Source organism: Trachymyrmex septentrionalis, unplaced genomic scaffold (genome assembly GCF_001594115.1).
Source record: "Trachymyrmex septentrionalis isolate Tsep2-gDNA-1 unplaced genomic scaffold, Tsep1.0 scaffold126, whole genome shotgun sequence".
Lineage (NCBI taxonomy): Eukaryota > Metazoa > Arthropoda > Insecta > Hymenoptera > Formicidae > Trachymyrmex > Trachymyrmex septentrionalis.
In genome coordinates this window covers 592,872-615,932 of record NW_017304395.1, presented here as the reverse complement: position 1 = coordinate 615,932, position 23,061 = coordinate 592,872, and the positions used below count along the sequence as shown (strand labels likewise).

The 23,061-nt window shown below is 33.1% G+C and overlaps 1 protein-coding gene across 3 annotated transcripts in view; it reads left to right on the top strand.

The window, feature by feature from the left end:
- LOC108756382 (inactive rhomboid protein 1) overlaps positions 1-23,061 on the top strand; it is a 210,125-nt gene that overhangs the window by 82,111 nt on the left and 104,953 nt on the right. For all 3 annotated transcript variants that reach the window (XM_018500139.1, XM_018500137.1, XM_018500138.1), the window contains exons 3-6: positions 755-2,233; positions 2,451-2,902; positions 3,333-3,873; positions 4,377-4,892. In XM_018500139.1, the coding sequence (XP_018355641.1) occupies positions 786-2,233; positions 2,451-2,902; positions 3,333-3,873; positions 4,377-4,892 (2,957 nt within the window). In that variant the 5' untranslated portion in view covers positions 755-785. The remainder of the gene's footprint in view (positions 1-754; positions 2,234-2,450; positions 2,903-3,332; positions 3,874-4,376; positions 4,893-23,061) is intronic.

The window sequence follows — 23,061 nt, the reverse complement described above, 5'->3', positions numbered from 1 at the left end:
GTAGGGGGGGGGGGGGGGGGTCGCTTCGCATGAAAAGTCATGTGCCCATAAAATGTGCGATAAAGATAAAGTAGAATAAATAATTAAAAAAATAGGTAGACTATATATTTTTCGACCTCCGACTTATTATCACTATTTGAGTCATGATAAAGATTATGGTATTATCATCACTGTAGCTGAAAAAAATGTCGAAATTTGGAAAAAGTCCTTTTCAGCATAATTATCATTGTTTCTTTATTATGTTCTAATGTAATGATAAAATAATACTTGGAAAGTAAGTTCTCAAAATTGGAGATAAAAACAAAAAAAGTTTTGATAGTACGATACATAACAGCACGTTTATTTGCTGCGCTGTAAACCTTAATAAAAAAAAATATGAAATACTATCAACTTGCTATATTGTTAATTGCTGCGTATTTGATAGATGATGATTTCGTTTTTTTACAATATAAGTTGCTGATAAGTTACTGCCTAAAGTTATCATATTGTGAAAACATCAATTTATCAACAAATACAGTCTCAGTTGCTATAATTTTGACAGCAACACATGCTAGGATTTGTGAGCAACATGCCAGCTGTAATACAGATACATTCTTATAGGAATAGTTTTACAAGAGTTTGATTGGAGAATTGAACGCTACGAGTGAAGGAGAACTCATATGTTACATTTATATATACATTACTATAATCCATATTTACATTACATTTGTATTTGATGACTAGCATCGTTTTGTAATCACGGCTTTTATTGCAGATGTCCTGACAGTGGGCCCCGGGCCACCAGGATGCCGACAGACGACGACTATGGCCGAAGAGATCGTCTCCTGTTGCACCAGCACCCGATCGCACAATACGGATCCTCATCAACCCCGCTTTCCGGATCGAGCACGCCGAGTTCCGGCGGCGTGGGGACTCAGATTGGTTCCAACAATTTCGGTGATTGCTTTAAGCAGCAAATACAGCAACAATCGTCTGACTTGCGTTCGGTTACGAGTACAGCAAGCCAATCGGGTCAAGAACGTCACCAGTCGGACCAACAGACCCAAAGCAACGAGCATGTCGGGGCCCGAATGGTTGATCGACACGAGAAATCCGTGGAGAAGCCTACAATTGATTTCTCCAAGTGCGGAGAGAGTCGTCCGTCGAGTTGTGAGCGCTTTGGACATTATCAGACCCAAAGCGGCGAACATGTGGGAGGATGGATGGGGGTTGACCGACACGAGAAGACGGTGGATAAGTCTTGTATTGATTACTCAAAGTGTGGAGAGGATCGTCAGCCGAGTTGTGAACGTTTCGGACATTATCAGGCTCAAAGCGGCGAGCACGTGGGGAATCGAATGGGGGGCGAGCGGCACGAGAAATCATCTGATAAATTGTCGGTCGATTTTACCAAGTGCACCGCCGATGGTCGACAGTCGAGTTGCGAACGTTTCGGACATTATCAGACTTCGACATTTGGTCAGTCCTCGTTGCAGGGACACTATGGCGGTGCACACGCAAGTGCTGATCGTTTCACGCGATTCAACGATGTCAGCACGTTACACGGCGAACAACGGGCCTCGAACGATCGTTATTCGGTCTGCAACCCGGAGTTGCGCTTTGACACAAGTACAAGCGGGTCCAGCGAGTATGCGAACACGAATGCGCTCACGAGCTCTTTCGTTTCGGAGACGTTCCCATCGCCGCCGTCCCCAGCACCGGCGAACGACCGCTTCGTCCCACCACCACCATTGTCACCCAGTCCGAGCGAGAAGTACGCCTCGAGCCAGAGCTTGGCTGGTTACCCTTCTGCTGATCGCATTTTGCCCCCCAATTCTCCGGGGCCCAAGTATGGTGCCGACAATGCCGCTACAGCATCGTCGATGCCCACCAAGGAGCGCTTTGCTTCCGCCGAACGGCTGCTGGCCAATCAGCAGTCAGATACAAGCGACGCTAAGGATCAACAACGCTACGCTGGACCACCTGATCGTCTGCTCTCGGGATCCTCTCCGATCCTGGGAGGACTTCAGGCTGGACTCCAGGGCAGCGCGGTCTACGCTAAAGATACTCGCTACGCCGCCATTTCCGCTGATAGGATATTATCCTCCTCGCCAATACACGCTCCGGTGCCTGAAAGATTTGTTGACAAATCGGAAAGGTATTTGGGTGAGTCACCCATTCACGATAGGTATCCACGACAAGACCCACCAGCACATCACGAACGGTATTCGGCGATGGCGACGACCACTGAGAGGTAAGTTGAAGTCAACTTAAGTTGATTCTGAGCAATAATTTTGCGGATTTGTGAATTACTGCAGTAATCAATTGTGTATTTAGATATTGGATTCATATTATGTACGTATATTTAATGTCGAACAATTATTGGATTTGCTACATAATTCACAATGAATTATAAATTGTGCTCGGTTCCGAAATGTACTTCATGTCTCTTCCATTTGAAATGTCTGCAGGTTCCTCTCGAATTCGCCTAATCCTGAGAGCGCGCATCAGCGCTATTCATCGTCAGACCGCTCATCACTTCAGACTTCCTCGAGCAATACTGAGCAAAATCGACGCCTCTACACCGACAGAGGAGTCGAGACGGTTTGCCAGAAGTATACTGATCGATCCATTGGCTCTCCAGCGTCTACTGACTTCGGTCGATACTCAGGTTTCTCGGAAGTTGGCAGTCAGACGCGATACGTGTCCAGTAACGATCGTTTTAACGATCTCGCTCTACAGCGTTGCAGTCAATCGCGATCGATTGATAGGTTCTCTAGTGATCGATACCTGGCTGGATCATCACCCGCACACGACGGCAGGCTATCCAATGCCGAGACGCCGCGATACATCGTTTCCTCTACTGAACGTCTGTTGGCACCGACATCTTCTTCGTCGTCCTCCTCGTCAGAGACCGATAAGTGTGCGTTTTGCTTTAGTTGAGCTAAAAATAGAAAATGTGCTTTGCGCATCTTGATTTATTTTTTGTTCTACTAATATTTGGATTCTTAGTTTTGTGAATTATTGATATTTGATCACTTAAATATTCTCAAGAACTCTAGTTATTCTTCAAATTTTAAAACTTTTACTCTTCACACAAAAACTTAGTAAACCACAGAAATACCATAGTATATTCCGTAAAAACTTGGTACCATAGTAATATTACAATACACTGTTGAAGTTTTTTCAAGGATAATAAACAGATAAATTAAAAAAATTAAAAAGACATCAATTATATACTAGTATATGTATGTTTGTACAGTTTCTACGTTTGGCTTGAAATTTCTATGTTTCAATAAACTTTCATTCTCAATTTTAAATATTATCAGTATCATTTTCCATTCGAAACTTAGGCTCCAGGCCCTATCATTCGCCCTATACAACGACCACCGGCACTCAATCTTCGGCCTCCAATGAGCGCTTTGCGTCAATTTCGCCAACGTCGGAAGCGTCGAACGTCCACCGCAGCGGCAATGGCGGTTATCAGAATACGAAGAGTACCGTTGACAAATATTTGGTCTCGAAGTCGGTTCAGAGCAACTATGATCGCTACTCGGTCGGCAGTCAGAATGATCACCAGTTTGGCCAAGATCGATACTTTACTACAGGCAGTAGTGGCGACCGATTTCAGACTTCTTCCGGAACTGATCGTTTTCACACTCCTGCTGATCGCTATTCGCCAGCACGCAGCGTCACGGACAAGTACCTGTCCCTGCCGAAGCCTAAGGACAGGTTCACCGGCCGCATAACACCCATATCTTGTACCACCGTCGCGACGTCCTCTACCGATCGCACTTACGGCTCGTCTAACGTGAGCTACGTACCCCCAACTGCGCACACCCCAGTTGAACGTTACGTGCCCCAACCGCCTCCCGAAGTGCTCTATCCGGATAGGTAAGAATTGGATAGGCAACATGATAAGGGATCGCTATATATATGTATAACCTTAAAAATATATCTTAGAATTAGAAATTCTATTTTTTCTTTTTTAAAAGAATTATATTGATGATCTTACTATGACAATTTTAACAATAAGAAAAATAAAATTAATTTTAGAAATTTTCAGTCACTCTCTCCTTTCTCAATAAAACTGTAGTTATTTATTTGGTTTTCTCTAACTGCATTATAAAAGATGTTATGCAACTTAATTTTTGAAAACTTACATATATTATAAATAAATTATAAATTAAGTTATATATAATAATAATTTTGCGATATCGATATTAAAAATTATTCAATCAATTATTTTAATGTATTTTAATATAACCTACAATTTACATCATTTTATTTTCTAAAAACGGTTTATTTTCTATTAAAAATTTTTCACGTCTTGTCCTAAACTTCTGTCCATTTCCATTTGAGTGAAACCTGAAAGCCTATTTTCTATGATTGTTCAGATATGTAGATAGATATGTGCCGCCTGCAGCGCATACACCAACCGATCGATATGTACCCGCGAGCGATCCAGGGGATCCATACATGCGTCGCGACCTTGGCTTTCATCACCATTATCGGCTACCGCCGCCCTCCGGTTATCCGTATCAGACGCATTTCCGGTTCCGTGGATTTGCATACGCGACGTCCAGTCGGTTGGGCGGCAGTCCTGGGTCCAGCAGCTCCAGCAGCACGACGTCTAATCAGCGCGAGACGTTCGCCACGTCGCCATTGCTGAGACCCAAAGTGCGTGCTTCCGCAATCGAATTTGGTGCAGCTACAGGTGCTGCCGGCACCGTCGGCACCGCCGGCACTACGACGATCACAACAACCGCTAACATCGGTGTCGGCCGTCACGTGTGCACGAATCCAGCCGCCTGTTGCGGAGACGTATCCACCAATGGCAGAGCCTGCTGCCAGATGAGGAGGTCTTTGCCACCTGGAACACTACCAGCGATACCTACGCAGACTTCTTCATGGTGAGTACTTGCACGAGCATTATGAATTCCAGAGACCGTTCAACGAGATTCGAGAATATTTGAAGTTGAATCCAAATGCGTTTTATGAGATCTAGGATTATAATTACGTAAAGAACATTCAGAATGTGACTAAGACTATATACGTGCATTAAAATGAGAGGATGATGTTTTCTATTCGAATGAGTTAAGTAATTTAATCTAATTTAATTTATTGTGTATTAATAGAAATACACTGATTAAAATAGGCAAGAAACGGAATAAATACACCATTGGTGAGCATAAAGTACCAGCAGTACTGTTGCTGTAACGTTCATCAGAGAATGAAATACAGATACGATAATACGAGGTCTGGCTATTAAATAATGAGACTGCCTATGAAAAAGAGTTTTATTTTAAAAATTATTCTACAATTGAATGCTCCCCTTCAATGTACTCCCCTCTCCTCGCTACACACCGTTCCATTCGTTTTTTCCATTGGTCAAAGCAATGCTGGAAGTCTTCTTTTGTAAGAGCATTTAGGAGCTCCGCCGATTTTCGCTTCACCTTTTCCATCGACTCGAACCGGGTTCCTTTTAAGGCAGACTTGATCTTCGGAAACAGGAAAAAGTCACAGGGTGCTAAATCAGGCGAGTACGGCGCGTATTCGAGCACTGGAGTGCCTCAAGCGGCTAAATAACGCTTCACAGACAGCGCGTTATGGGCAGGTGCGTTGTCCTGGTGTAAGATCCACGACTTGTTTTTCCACAACTCCGGCCGTTTCTTACGAACTCGCTCTCGCAGTGTTGCCAAAACTGTCAAATAGTAAGTTTGGTTTACAGTTTGACCCTCTGGAACCCATTCAGTCATCACGATGCCGTTGATGTCGAAAAAAACGATTAGCATGGCTTTAAATTTTGATTTCGACATCCTTGCTTTTTTCATTCTTGGCGATGCAGGAGTTTTCCAGTGCATGGATTGCCGCTTAGTTTCAACATCGTATTGGAATATCCAGGTTTCATCGCAAGTGATGATGTTTTCCATCAATTCAGGCTCTTCATCTAACCTCTCAAGAAAATCTGAGCAGATCTGTTGACGGACGAGCTTTTGGTCAGGGGTCAAATTTTTTGGGACCAACTTCGCACAGACTTTCTTCATGTTTAATTCGTCATGTAAAATTTTTCTGACAGTTTCTTTATCGGCGTTTACAGTCTCAGCAATCATCCGAATGCTCATACGACGATCTCCGCGCACAATTTCATTGATTTTGGTCACTGTTTGCGGAGTTGAAACAGAGACAGGTCGACCTGGACGTTGGTCATCTTCGGTGCTCTCTCGGCCTTCAGAAAACCGTTTATACCATTCGAAAACACGCGCACGAGATAGAGAATTCTCACCATAGGCCTCTTTCAACAACTTATAGCACTCAGTCGGAGTTTTTTTTAATTTAACGAGAAATTTCACATTGATCCGTTGCTCGTGTTTTTCGTCACACATTGTTATCGGCACGAGAAAAAAACAAGTTCGTTTCTAACTTCTATAGAAAAAATACTACTACTGCGACAAAAACGTGTTTTCGTACTGGAATAGTAGAAATTTCCAGCTATCCAACGCTGCATTCGTTTCCCACCCTACTCCTTAGGACGCCTTCTGCGCGCACAGTCTCGTTATTTAATAGCCAGACCTCATATATCAATGAGACAAGTAATATATGATAATAAAACATATACACACAAAATACCAAGACCCTCGAAATATCTCGTAAAATACAATATAAGTTTTATAGAAAACTTTTAGATAAAAGTTGTAGCGTTTAAAAAGATCTATTCTTATTAGTTTAACCTTGAGTCGCATTGTCAAAATCAGGACAAGATCGTCTTAAATTTTTAAAATAAACTTATTTTTATTAAATTACCCTTTATCTAAATTACCCTTTTTTTTTACATATTTATACAGCCATTCTTTTTAACGCACCATAATTTTATCTAATTTAAGTAAGCAGTTTGTAGGCTAAACTATCCTTCTTGCCTTTGTTAGTTGGATCATCTTCCGATTTTGTTTTCGTGGGCTAGATATCTTATCATAAAACGTTTGATTGGTTATTTAAAATGGATAAAATAATGGATATTATAATGCTTTGAAAAGATCTGAAAAAAGACTACAAGAATATGCAATAAGAAATAGGTTCTATTTAAAAAAATTCAAGGTGAACTTGTTCTGACCTTGGCGATGCCACCCAAGGTCAAACTGGTGATATCAATAAATAAATCTTTTTAAATCTTACACTTTTATACTGAAACAATTTTCTATTAAGCTTATATTTTTTTAAATGTTTCAGAGACCATGTACTTTCCTCTTATCTTATATATGTTAAGATATCTGAGCCAAATAAGACCTATCTAATTAAGTTTATTAAAAAAATATTCTATTTATAAAAATATTGGAATAAATTAAATAAAAATCAAATCTTTATTTCATTTACTCATAAAAAAAAAATATACTGTTTATATAAAATATTTGTAAATAAATGAAAAAAAAAATTGTTTAAACTCTGACATTGAAGTTTGACATATGAATATAATAAAGTTCATATAAAAAATAAATTAATAACAAAAAATAAACTACTTTAAATACGAAGCGCCACTACGGTCTGAATGTTAAGATGTTGAACTATTATATATATGTTCATTTAAAAAAATTAATTTCAGAAATGATAATTACGTGCCGATATGATTGTCGGACTTTCAACGCAATTAATCTGAAATATTAATAATCCCCCCAAATTTTTCCAAATCTTAAAAAACTATAATAAACTTATTGTGAAAAATATTGCTTCGGCTGGGAGTCGAACCTGGATCTCTTGCATTCCGTGCGAGCATTCTAAGCCTTTAAACTACCGAGATCTTAGCAATATTTTTCGCAATAATCGATATGTATGGAGAGTTACGTATTGTAGACGAACGTGTATAAACAATATGATTGGAAACAAAATCGTTTATGTTAAATACATTAAAAAAATAAACATTATCTTTCTAAATCAGTTTTAAAATGATTATTAATCATAAAAAGGAAATTTTTTAGGAAAAATTCTTTAGTAAAATTCTTTTACGTTACTTTTAAGCATTACAATTATCTTTAATTTTGTCTGTAATTAACTCTTTAACTTTTGGAAATTTCTATCAATTTGAATACAATTTTAGCTTCTTAAAAGATAGCAATATTGAAAATCATTCTCTGGCCCACACGTAACGAACAAATAACAATAGCTATAATAATAATCACATAAGTGAATCTTATTGAATAAGTACCTACATTGTTAAAAAAAAAATAAAATTTAAATATTAATAGGATTCTCGAAATTAAAAATAATAATAGAGTATATGAGCAATGAAAGTGTTAATATAGCGCAGGAATTGATGCGCAACATAATAGTCAAATAATATTCACATAATATATTAATAATCTACAATGACTGTTAATACAAACTTTTTTGGACGTTTCGGTTTACTTTAAACCATCATAAGTAAAGTTGCGGATAATTTTCACCGACGTCTTGACAATATAATCCGCAAATGTTGAAAATTCGTTATGTTAAAAGTTATGTCAAAAGTCGACAGTCATTGCAGATTATTAATATATTATGTGAATATTATTTTATTATTATATGAATTATACACCAATTCCCGCGTTATATTAACGCTCTCATTGCCCGTATACTCTATTATTATTAAAAAAAAAAAAATACTTATTTAAAAAAATTGATTCGTATTACAAATCAAATTAACCAAGACTCCTTATAATTCAAAAAATTGAAAAGGAGGGATACGAGCAGTAGGGGTAAAGCGTAGAAAACATTCCACAAATAATATATCTAGGAAGTGTGAAATTTTTTTATTCACTAAAACGCGCTTACATGGTTCAGCTCACTTTTGAGCTTTCCTCAGAAACAACACAAACATAAATAAACTGTGAATAAAAATTATCCTATCATGGTGAGCTCCCCTATCTCGAGAATTTGAACGCCAAAAAGAGTGAAAGAAAAAGAAAAAAGAAAAATGAACGAAAAAAAGGAAATAATAGAAATATCGAAATAGAGAATGTGAAAAACTAATTTATCAAAAAGAAGATTATAGTTAATCATCCCGAAAATAAGGACACTTACCTTTATCACAAATCACAAACTATATATAACATTACTATAAATTATTCAAAAATCGATTCTCGATATTTTGGCCAGTCAGTATCAGACACAGTGAGTCACTTTTAATTTTAGCTAGTATTATTGAAGCTTACAAATGAAAAATTTCATTAAAACATTAATCAATTCCATGAAAATGAAAGTTGGAAAATAATCAAAAATCACGCCAGAAAGATTCATTACTGCTTACAAACGACACTGATTGGCTAGACGTCACAACAGCTCAAGCCTTTATAGCTTGTCTATGATCGGGAGGTAGGCCTTGGGAAGCCCCTTCATCTGCAAGTTGAGTCCGTGCGTCTGTCTCCTGATGAATATCATCTCCGAAATCAATTTCTTATGGGAGCTGACCATGATAGGATAATTTTTATTAACAGTTTATTTATGTTAATTTGTGTTGTCTCTGAGGAGGGTTCAAAAGTGAGTTGAAACAAGTAAGCGCGTTTTAGTGAATAAAGAAGTTTCATACTTCATAGATATATTTTTGCGCGACGTCTTCTGCGCTTGACTCCTACTGCCCATATCCTTTCCAGTTCTCTAAAAAAATTGTTAATTAAAATTATAAATTATTTGTTATTTTCCAACTAGGAAATTATATAATACATATATTATAATGTATTATATAATAAACTATGAAATGATATGTACTGGTAAACTTTGCAGCGAATTGTTATAAAAATGGATCATACACACAAGTTTTTTTTGTGTTAAACAAACGTGTTGTAATCGATTTCAATTCTTTAATCTCTTTTTATTTACTTCCTATGACACATCTTTTAAGCATATACTGCAAGCGTAAAGTAAGCGCGCTTTAAAGTAATAAATTTAAAAGTGGGCCTTAGTGCTGAGACTTATTTGACTCAGGTTATATATAAAAAATTGTGTCTGTGAAGTGAGCACTCTAATATTAAAATTCCATAGTTCTGATTAGAGTTCCCGTTTCCTTTTGACGAGACAAAGAGTCCTATATATTTAATAACAAGAGTTTTTAATTATCATTTAATTTTAAATAATTTAAAAAAAATGGGGTGCTAACTTTTTATCAAAATTTAAGATTGAATACTGACTTAATAGCTCTATTTTATAAATATTTAGAAATACATCCTGATACATAAAAAACAATTTTAATCCATAATAAAATAAAAAAATAAAAAATCTTTTATTTTTATTTTTTGCTACAATAATTCTGTGACATGTTAATTGTTATTTTATCTATTTCGAAGAATTCTTAGTAATTAAAACCAACACAAACCCAAAAATAAACGAGATATGTATTTAAAACAAATTTAAAAAATTGGTTATAAGAAAAAGTATCTTCTTATATAGTCATCTAATTACATTAAGCCCTAATAGTTTTTGACAGAACTTGTCGAGAACTCTCCAGAACTTCAATCAGAACTACTGAAAAAATTTTCAAAAAATTTTTGATTATTGAAAATTTTTGAAGTCCTACGTTGAAATTTTAATAAGTCGAAATTTTAATAAGATTGAATGCAATAAGCTCCAGAGTACAGGAACGTATTATACGGGGTAACCACTTAATGAAGTCATAGGACAGGATTCCCAAAATCATTATGAAATCTTTATGAAATCCCTATGTAATTGGATGTGTTGTAGAGTATAAAAAAATATTAAACTCATATTTTTTTTTATCAGCGTATCTCAAGGTTTAGAAGATAAAAATTAATGAGTAGGAATGGAGGAAGGTTAAAAAATTTAATATTTAAAAAAAGTGAATACCATTATATAAAGCACAAAATACTATAAAACTTTTGTATTAAATATTTTTTAATATATCGCATAGTTTCGAAGATATTTACTAAAAACGATAAAATCCATTTTTTTCAATGCGGTGTTTTGAACCGTCGGAACTGTCCCTCACTTATTTTGATGGACTTCGGATATGTTGTAGAGTATAAAAAAAATATTAGAGCCATATTTTTTTTTATCAGTGTATTACAAGGTTTAGGGGGTGAAACATCCTATCAAAAAAAATGGATTTTATCGTTTTTAGCAAATATCTTCTAAACTATGCGATATATTAAAAAATGTTTAATACAAAAGTTTTATGGTATTTTGTGCTTTATATAATGATGTATTCACTTTTTTTAAATATCAAATTTTTTAACTTTCCCTTATCCCCACTCATTAGTTTTTATCCCCTAAACCTTGAGATACGCTGATAAAAAAAATATGAGTTTAATATTTTTTTATACTCTACAATATATCTAAAGCCCATCAAAATCGGTGAGGAACGGCTCCGACGATTCCTTTGTTAAAGATTAGGCTCTTACGATGTACAATTTATTGAACTTCGAATTGGTATATCTGCGGAAAAAAAAATCGCTTTGAGATGGAAAATGGATTTTGAAGGAACTGTATAGTAGTAAATGATACCGTTGATGGATTAGACGACAAAAATTTTCTCAATTTTTAATTGAATTTCAAATATGGCCGAAAATGGCTTTTTTGGAAGTTTTGGGTTAAGATATCTCGAAATCTTGATGTGATAGAGCAATTCTGAAGCTGGATTCGGATTCAGCGCGAAAAATTAAGTAAGAAAACATTATTAAATCCCAATCTACAAAACCATGCAGGCCTATGTAATTATTCTAAAGTAGGAGAACAATATATGCAACGATTTTATACACAAGTGACGCGATATATATTCGGTTGCACTTTTTTGTATATACATATAGAACTCTAGGGATGCGTTCCAAATTTGTGCATCAAACGCATAGAATAGTCCTAAAATGTAATAAATGTATTATAATAAGCTTTGAGCCATAAGAGAATATTAGTCAATCACAGTCGAGTGTAAGGAGAATAATCAACCATGATTCGTTGATTTCTTATGGTTTAAGGTTTATTACATCTAGCGTGCGTTTACTTTTTATGCTCACGCGCTGTAAGCTTTATTCTATTTTTATTACTTGCTACTTACGGAAAAAGGATAGAATAAAGCTTACAGTGCGTGAGTATAAAAAGTAAACGTACCCCTATGTTATGGGACTGTTCAAGACTTATGAACACAAACGCGATTGCGTACATACATATGACTCAGCGCTTGGGTCTGCAACAGATAAAATTTCTATAACAGTAATCTTAAGACGTGAACTTAAATCGCTAAGCCAATCAGAATAATACTTTAGAGTATTACGTACTCTAATGGAAATAAAAATAGCAGTAAACTTATCCATAAGGCGAGTTTCAACCTAGGCGAATAGAAATTTTATTGCCTTATTGCGAGGTTATGGATAAATTTATTGTTATTTCCATTTTCGTTAGATTACCGTTAGTAGACCATTTCCGTTAGTAGACCTAAAACAATATCCTAATTAACTTATCGGTTTAAGTTTACGTCTTACGGTCACTGTTGCGGAATTTTGTATACAGCAGTCTTTACGCAATATGTAGTAATCTCAGCTGCAATGATGCCATTTCAGAGAGGCTTTAATCCGCAAACACACTAGAGTATTAAGCCTTAAGAAATTGATCAATCACAGTCGAATGTGAAAAGAATAATAGACTATGATCAATTCTTAAGGCTTAAGGCTTACTACTTTATTGCGTTTGCGAGGTTACACAGACATAGTATAAATAAACCGAGCATTGCCATATGCCAAACAAGGATATCGGTGGCTGGAGGAAAACGTTCCACCTCGTGCGAGGAGGAAACACAATTAGATTTTCTCTTTCTAACAGTGGAACGTTAGAGAGAGAATGAAAAGTCCAATTGTGTTCTCTCCTTCTCGCACGTGCCGATCTCACGTCGCTCGGAGTGCGTTCCGTTTCATACATGATGCACATATGTATTAATTTTTTCCTATTGTTCATTAAATATTAAAGAAGAATAAATGATATATCATGTGAAATCATGTGTAATTATATGAAATCACTTGTAATCAGATGAAATCATTTGTAATCAGATGAAATTATATAAAATCAAATGAAATCATGTAATCGGTAGAACATTTCAGCTAGTGGTTACCTCCTCGGTGTTTTATTAGTAGTTCTTAATAAAAAGTTTTTATATAAAAATATATATAATATATAATAGTATAAGTATATATTATATTACATACAATTTTATACACTTAGAAAGCAAAATACTTGTCTTGCAAATGTTAGAAATATTTTAACTCTAATAAAAGCCGCCTTATTAAAAAGACGTAGTAATGTCTGAAGCAAAAAAATTCTAATTCTTTTCTCTTTTTTTCCGAAAAGCATACGATATATCAAATTTCAAAGCGAAAGAGGTTCCCTCCCGCTGATTAGCCGCAAATTTTGATGTAAAAGGAGGTATAATAAGAAAAAAGAAATATTGATTACGGCGAGCTTAAGAACAGGCAAAAGCTGTAGCATGTGTTGAGAGCTTGCGAATGTAACCCGAGGATTATAGAGAAAGCGAAGCGCCGGATAGGGAAGGAAGAACGGGGTAAAATGGGTTAGCTTCCGCAATGCACATGCTCAAGTAATAATGCGCTTGTATAATAAAGCTCACGAATTAGAATGGAAGAGCCTCCTAATTGAGGGATAAATGTTATTTATGGGGTCGATGGAAAGCTCAAGAGATTTTGGTTTAATGTAGCATTTTCTTCACTCCTCATGATTCCTTTAGATTTGACTGAGAATAATTTTAATTCTCTCCCTTCTCTGTCTCTCTTTTCTTCACCTCTTGAAATGTGTCATATCATTAAGAGTTATATTTTTCTAGATTAGTAGAAATAAAATGGAGCGCATTAGCAATTTACATAAAGGCATAATTATATTTTATTCCATAAACAGATTAATTGATGTAATGAGCTACACCATCAAAAGAGTTTCAGTGCATAACGTTCTTCATTATTGAGAATGCTTGGAACGACTGTTAAAACGATATCTCGATATGGAAGATAAAACAGGCCAGATGATACTCCATTAACCTGATTGCCGCGACGAAAGTGCATGATCTTTTCGAGGCTTTTGTTTTTTGTGCTGCCAAATGCGGACTCGCGTCCTAAATTCCGATTTGCGCTAAAAATGACCGTTCCTTTGAATCTTGGAGGCCGCGTCGGAAATAAAACGCGGTTGATAATCGACAAGGGTTTGCCAGACGTAGAAACAAATTATAAGCCAATTCAAAATACTGTTGAACAAATACAATATTGTTCAAATAAATCAAAGCTATGCTTGATAATAGAGAGATTTACTAAACTTCTTGTCGTATACTTATGTCAAAAATAATATTTTACAGTTTTGACAAATGTGAAGAACGTTCTCTGAAAAAATTCTCTGTTATAGGAATATTGCAATTTTAGTGATACTCGTATTGCGCATTGATGTTACCTACATTGGTCAATTGGCATAAAATTACGGTTAAAACCTACAATAAGATTCACCTAAGAAACAAAGAACGTAAAATTAATAATTCGGATTTTCGGACAACTTATTATTCGCAGCTAACACGATAATGTTAATTGAAATTCGTAAGATTTCCGTGGATTAATTATAAGCGATGATCCCTAAACAGCTTTCGCAAAGTCAACTTTCGCAGAGTTGGTCACTTCTGCTTCTTCATTCAAATTTCATCAAAATTAATCCAGACTGCTGCATTACGATCTACTCGCGGTGGCAAGAGCTGACAGACCGACGGATGGGAAGGATAGGGATAAAGAGGAGGCAGACGAATGACCCGGAAGTTGTAAGAGGTAGCATCCGGGCATTGTCTTGCACCGGTAACAACGATGTTCCACAAGCTGCTGGCAACTTCGGTAATTATGTCGTGTTCGTGAGTTTAACTGGTCCCATCGCACGAAATTGCAATCTGACACCGGCCGTAGCCATGTCAGTTTCAATTAAGGATTTTATCCTTGTTCGCCTATCATCTCTGCACCACTCTCTCGCTTTTCTGACTCTTAACAATTGTTGAGACAAAATTTCTAACGCGATCTCATCCTTAATGTGACCACTATTTCGACGTATTTACTATTGCAGTATTGAGCCGAGTGTCCGGTTAAAGAACGTTCCAGAAAATTGGGAATTAAACTCTCTTCTGATAAGCCAAAAATAATCACTGCGTTATAATATATCTTATTTCTTGAAAATAGTACGTTAGATTTTATATCAAGGTATAGACTTATTGAAAATGTAAAAGCAAAATAAAAGAAATAAGTAATAATAATATTTTTCATTTAATTTAATAAACATTTTTTATAGTCGCCAAAAGTTATAATTTTAAATTATAACGTAAATATAAATTATAATTTTTAAATTATAAAAAATTTTAAATTATATTAAATAATAATGATAAAATAAATTATTATAATGTTAATTAAATTTTATAATGATAAATTATAATAATAAAGTTAAAATAATTATAGAATTATTATTAAAATTATAATAATAAAATACTATTTCAATAATATAAAATGTTATTATAATAATAAATTACAATAAAATTCTCTCACAAATGGTATAATTAATTTAATAATAGTAATAGAAATTTCTTCTGCAAATCGCATGTATCTAATTATCGAGATTGATGTATTCAGAATTACATCTTTTTAATGTGACTGAATATTCTATAAATAATTTTTTATTTTTGCGAGGAATTAGAGCAATAGAAAGAAATGGAAATACTCTTACAATCGAAACGTTCTTACAATCTAGCTTTTGTGTTGGCTTGTATAGTATTTTTATTTTGAATCAAAGTAAATTCATAAGTATTTTTATAAACAAAAGTACCGATGTGCTTAGCAAGGTGTGAGAAACAAATTTATCTCATGATGACCTTAGCGATTATGAATTGACACCTTTTAAGGTTTATTACCAACGATTCTCCCTTATTCTGTCCATACATTTTGACACGTTCGAGATGCACTTCCGACATACTATTATCGTCTAATAATAAGATAACTGTAATGATAACTATATTAGCCGTCAAACTATATTAGCGTCGGCATGATCGATATAATAATGCGCATTGTTCAATTATCAGAATAAGTATATATAACATTCTTTGTTATAATTTAACTTGTATATAAAAAAAAAGCGTAAATAATTAATATTTTGTCATTTTATAAAATATAAATCCAAAATAAGAAAATGTATTTTTAAGAATATTTTATTATTTCTTAAAGTTTCTTTCTTCGAAATTTGCACCATATTTCTTTCGAAAACGAATTTTAGAGAAGAAGTCAAAAACTCGAATCTCCTTTGTTTTTTATAAATTCAGGACAATTTGTTCCTTAATAGCGGCCATGTTAAAATCGAAAAATATGGTCTTTATAAACAATTACGGCATTTGACAATTCGAGCAGCTCAAAGGGACAAATAAATCAAAGTTTCGGGTGAGGAAGATAGAATTCATAATTAAATTAATACACGTTGTATATACTTATATTATATTTTACATAATAAAAAATATAAATGTATATACATACGCGTAAATCTGTATTTTTTAAATATACAATGTGTATAAATAATATATATTTGTATAAACTTAAATTAATATTCATGTGTATATACTTATATAATAAAAATATATATATAATATACGTTAACGTTTCAATTTTTCGAGCGATTGTGAAAGCGTGAAGATAATATTTCCATAACAATCACATAGAAAGATAATGATATTTATTTCTTGGATTATAAATTTCTGAACGTGGCATATATGTAGTATCAGCAGTACATAAAGCGATAAACAAAATCTACACGGTTCTGTCCCCTACTTACTGTGGGTTGCATAATAATGCGTCAGATAATGCAATAGTAGCCCACTGGTTTGGAGGCTTTTAGCGGAATCTACGCAAACCACGGAATCCTATTAGATCCCATCATCATCTATATATAGGCTAAAATGTTATTTGCTTATGCATTACTGCAAAATCGATTATTGCAAAAGTATACGATAGTAAGGCGGAGGTTCTAATTGGGAAGATCGGAAAATATACTCGAATTTTATCGTAGAAATTATTACTGTAACTATCTAATTATGCATAAATATTCGTTATCTAAAACATATTAAAAAATATTATTTTCTTACTATTAATTGTTATTCATTTAATATTGTAACCTGTTTTCTTTTGTATCAATCTTCATATTATAGGAAAGAAGCAGATTAAGATCATTATAATGTATTAATAAGGAAATATTCAATATTATCATTCAATATTTATTTTCGCATAAAAATATTTATAGAAATAAAGTTATCAAGTAAATAATTTAATAGTCAACATTCTTCACGTTTGCTAATGATTACTGGTTTTTATTAGTGAATTTAATACGCCAATATATACGTCATAGATGGAATAATGAATTAGCTTATGTTCAAAAGAAAGATTTCATCTTTTATTTTTGTCCTAATTGATTTAATAAAATTAAAAGCGCTGAAATATATGTAGTTGACTCAACTATGTATACAATTCACTTTTCTTTGCTTGTGTTAATTTGTATTTTTGTATGAAAGTGTTCAATAAACGAAAATGCGTAAAAATAATTTTACAGTATTGAGAAATATGTAAAAATAATTTTACAGCATTGAGAAATAAATGTTCTAATTCGATAGGCAGGTGAAAGTGAACCTTCAATTTGCACAAGAATGATATCCTTTCTAACCATATACTGTACACCTATATATACAAACTCTGTAGCGTTTGCTACGAAACGAGTTGCGTAAGAATCTCTATTAGCCTTCACATTTATCTTGTCCTTGTCTTTCCTTTTCTTTTGTCTTCTTACATCGTCCCCGTCTATTTTCTGTCCTTCATTTCTCTTTATGTTCTCTCATATTCTCTCCTTTTCTTCTTATCTTACCTTCTCTCTTCTCTGCTTTTTTTCTTATTTTCAATCTAGCTTTGTGTGCGCGTGTGTACTTTTCCTGCTCTTCGTTCTTTTTCTTTTCTCCATACTCTTTCTATATCTTCCTTCTTTTAAATCTATTTATAAGTATTCCTTCACTGAGTCTCTTTGTTGTGAAGTCTCTCCTTCAATTTGTTGCACTCTCATCGCACTGTTGTTTGAACTTCTCAAACTTACTTGATAGGATTAATGTTGTCATTATAACGTGCTCATTGTTGAAAATTTTCATAAACAAAAGTTTACTTTATCGTTAAATTTCTTCATCATTACATATATAAATTATACAATACTCTTATACGTTCACGAAAGAGCACAAAAATATAAGAGAACTTAAATTAAGTTTTGATAATACAATAGTTATTTTATTCATAAGAATTTTGCCTAGTAAATGTCTTAATAAAAATTCTTTTTAAATTTTTAAACCTTTCAAACACATCTAAATTTCTTTAAGGTATTAATCTCTCTTTCTTGTTTATTTCCTCGAGAAAATTGACGAAACGATCTAGCTCTGTTCCAACAACTTGTAGGCAACAGATTGCAATTCCGCTGAGTGTTGGCAGTATTTCTAGAAATAATGTCCCCTAATTCATGGCTTTACGTAGTCCAAATCACCTACGTATTCTAGATTCCCTAGATTCTTAATTACGTCTCACTAATTCTGATTAGTCGATCGATTAAATATCAGAACTGCCAACTACAAAATTGGATCTGATAGTTGTAAAGACTAATGTCAACGTGAGAACTAAATACAGTTTGTCTCAAAAGAGGAAGAAAAAAGAAACGTTCTAATACATTAAACTGTTTAAACTGCTGTTGGCACTTCTGCAAGTTGTGTGTGATCGTCGATTAATTTAATCAGAAATTGATGAAAGAGGACTTTGGTGAGACCAACCCGTAGGCTGCTTTTATCAACACAAGTTAATATAATTAGTTGATTAATGCCAGTTTCTATTAATAGTTTAAATTAACTTTAATCTTGGTTTTATTCTTCGTCTTTTTCTAATTTTTAGAAAGAGTCGAGGCTTTATTCTTGCACTAAACTGCATTAGAACTTTTTTCTCACTTTAGATAAATATTAAACATATCTATTTTAATTTTAATTTTAGGATATTGATTATATAATTTTTTTCTCTAAAGTGGAAACATGAAAAGTGAAAACTGTTATATGTACATATACATACACATACGAAAAATTTTCACTTCTCTCGTTTTTATTCTAAGAAAAAGTTACACGATTGATCCCCTAAAGTGTATATATTCTATAGCTTAGCTATAAAAACAGATCTTATATTTAACATATCAAGAGGTAGTATCCATTGACGTTGCTCAAGTCTCAAGATGATTTTAAGCTATTAGGCTTGTTTGTGTTGTTTAAAATCCCCATAAATGTTTGCACTAAATTGAGATTTATGAGAAATAGATATTCGGATATTGAAGAGAGAGAAAGCAAAGATGCTAAGTGCAGAAAGTGCAAGTAACGCGAACCCACTTAAGATATAAAAATCAATCAAAGAGCCGCATTAGCATCATAAGACATTGTTTAAGACGATTTTGAAATTAAGTACGGACTATAAATACCGATCAAAATGTTTTGCACTCTCATCACACAGATCTCCAAAGTCAATTTCAGATCTGCTAGGAATATTAACATAAAATAGAAATTATTTTTTTCAAAATTAATAAATTACCATACTGAAAACGTTTTTTAATAAAACAAATAGAAATAGCCCAATTATGCCTGTTATGCTTATTGGTCTATGCACAGTTGCCCAAAAAAAACGTAAATTTCAAATTTTTGTCGCAAAATAATCTGGATATCTCTATCATGTAACGTTTTTTAAAGCGAAAATGTAAAAAGTGAAAATGTTTTGTATTTATGTGTATATATATGTATTATACATAAGTTACATAAAAATTTTTACTTTTCACGTTTCCGTCTTAGGGAAAAAGTTACATGATCAATACTCTAAAATAACCCAATTGACGAAGAATCGCTTATACTGGTAACACTGATTCCGCTCATACGTTGGTAACCTGTGGTAACCGATTCTTACTCCCATTTCTAGCGGGACTTGTTGACGCCCAACAGCTGACGATTACCACCACGTGCAACACGACGCGACGTGATGCGACGCATGCGTCCGATCAGTACACGTCGCGTCTTTGCTGACGGAGCACCCGTTATAGCTCATAGTAAGATGTTTACAAAGATTGTTCGAGTTTTACATTCGAGCTTCATATTGTCCCTTGTTTTGGTAATTAATAGTGAAAAATAATGAATGATAATTATGTTGAAAGCGTTGCGATAATTCGCGTGTGTAATTAGTAGATTTACACGGAAGCAGTGCGAAAATATAAATAAAAGAGCAAGTTATTTTTATTAATAATTATTTTATTGAAAAATTTTATATTGAGATGGTATTGAAATATATTATATACTTTTCTGTTTGAATGATAAGATAATATTTTGATTTAATTAAAGAATAGTATATTACTCTGCACATAGTAAATGTTTTCGTGCATTCCTTCAGTAACTTCTTGGAATATTAACATACTAAGTGACACGAAAATGTAATTAACAGTGCGCGTGTAGTCGAACGTATTATTTTGTGAATGCAAAATGTTGAAACACTGCATAAGATAAATTTTAACGTAATCTAAATCAATGTTGAATTGAAGTTATGTTTCTTATCAACAGTATAATACGATATCTTTATCATTTGTCATTTGATATGATAAAACTATAATTAAATACAACCTTTATCGCGCACATATAATAATATGGATTCTAGATTACGGATTTCACGTGAAACTATGTGGAAATTGTCCCACCTTTTTAAGTCGTATCTCTTTGTTTATAAAATTATATTTATATCTATATTTATAAATTTAATATTTTTTAATTATTGTTTATACTTATATATATATACATACTTATTTTGAAAGAGGAAACATTTTCTCACCATATTTGATTTATATAAATTATACATTATGTTTTTAAAGAAATTCGATTTTTACAATATCCAAAGCACTGAAAACTTAAATCCATCAATTAAGTAATTAATTAATTATGAATAAATGGATAATATAAATTATGATAATTTAATAATTTTTATTTTAAAAAGTCTATAAATATATAATGTGTCTGTGAATTATAACTTCGCATTTATAAAGAGAGTAATAATAAAATTTGTGTTTTATAATATAGTATATGTATTTGTTATATTTGTGTTTGTGTGTTTCTTCTGCAGTATACACTTCTAATGTAGTTAAACTCACGGTTACAATGACATCTGACATTGAAATGCATCACGTCAGTTCATCTAACAACTTACGCTTGTAATTAGAGACCGTGCATTACAACTTCCTGACGTCATGTTTCCCTTTATCATGTAAGTACTATGAAAACATTAAAATGCTATGCATGGATTACTTACATAAGAAAATTTATATTTTGTAATATATATGCATACGCACAAGAAATCCTATTTTATAAAAATCACATTTAATTAAAAAGATAAATGAATATTATGGAAAAAATAACTTATTGTTAGACCGAAGTTAGGAGAAAATTTGATGTAAATATTGATTAAACTATGTAGTTTTAAATTATTTTTTATGTAGCAAAATTGTTAATGTCTTTTTTAATGAAAATTATATAATATTTTTTATTTAATATATATAATTCTGTTAGCCATTTTACATAATATTAAAAGTATTAAAATAACGTTATCAAAATTACAATTAAACAAGAATTATACAAGAATGAATCGAAAAAATAGATTGCCAATATAAGTGATGCAAGTATTAGTGAGTAAAAATAATAGAAATTAAAAAATATTAATATCAATACCCAATATTAAATATATTATGTAGGTATTCATCCGCTCGATCTCTTATACTTTTTCTTTTTCTTCCACTTGACTTTTTAAAAATCTAGAATGTAATTGTTAATAGTTTATATAATAATTTAGGATTTTTTAGGTTTATCTACATTTATACTTAATTTATTCGAACAATTTTTTTTCTAACTTTCAATTTGAACTTGTATTTTTTACCTGATCACAAACTTTTAAATTTTGCCCACTGCTACTTTAACGATTTTTGTTCGAACTTCTAACTCGATTGTGGAAAGAAATCCGCATCATCTTATTTCTCATTACTGCAAGTGTCTGTAATGCACTGACCCAAAACAAGGCTCGAAACGTTTGCGTATATTGTATATTGATATTGTGTGTTTACATTGTGCCATATGCACATATGTGCGCGCACATGCACATACGCATACAGTCAAGAATAGATGTGTCAGAAAATATTGGCGCTAAACACGTGCAGCGATGAGACCGGCCGTACATCTTTTTGCAAACCGATGGATTATTTTGGATCAAGATTATCTCAATTACGGCTGAACCGATCAAGTTCTAACCATAAGCATAGTATTATATAAGAATATGAGATATTTTATTATGCATATAATGTGGCGGCAGATTAAATCAGAACAATCAATCAAATACTTGCCCCAAAGTTAGTAGAATGCACATGGTAACAATCAGAGGTCTGTTCGCGTTGTTTGTACTTTTTACACTCAGTGTCTTTGCTTTTTCTCTTTACAACGCCCAAATATTATATATATCTATCTCATTAAGTTAAAAAATGTTTGGAGATTTCAAGCAACGCGAATAGACCTTAGGTTCCTTTTTATAATGTGGGGTAACGTTTTAATTACTCAAAGAGCAGCCATCATGTTCAAGATGATTGCATATCCTTGGGAATGGAATACCTTATATTCTTATATTATGACTATAAGTAGGCTCAATCAACAGCTTTGATCCAAATTATATAATAAAATATACCTATTAAATATATAAAATATATACATAAAATAAAGCATCAAGTTATCTTAAGAAAATATAGCAGCACTTAGGTTCTGTGACTTGAAAGCTCTATATCTTTTATTCTTTTTATTTGTTGATTTTATGTAAATATGGCAAAGGAAATATGTGTTTAGAATTATAAAAAATATAATATATCTCAAAATGAAGCAATTTAACCAGGATTATTTTTTCATATGAAACTTTATAGCGGGGTCCTTTATGTGTATGTATAACATGCGTGAATGAGATATTCAAATAAAATAGTAGTATATATATA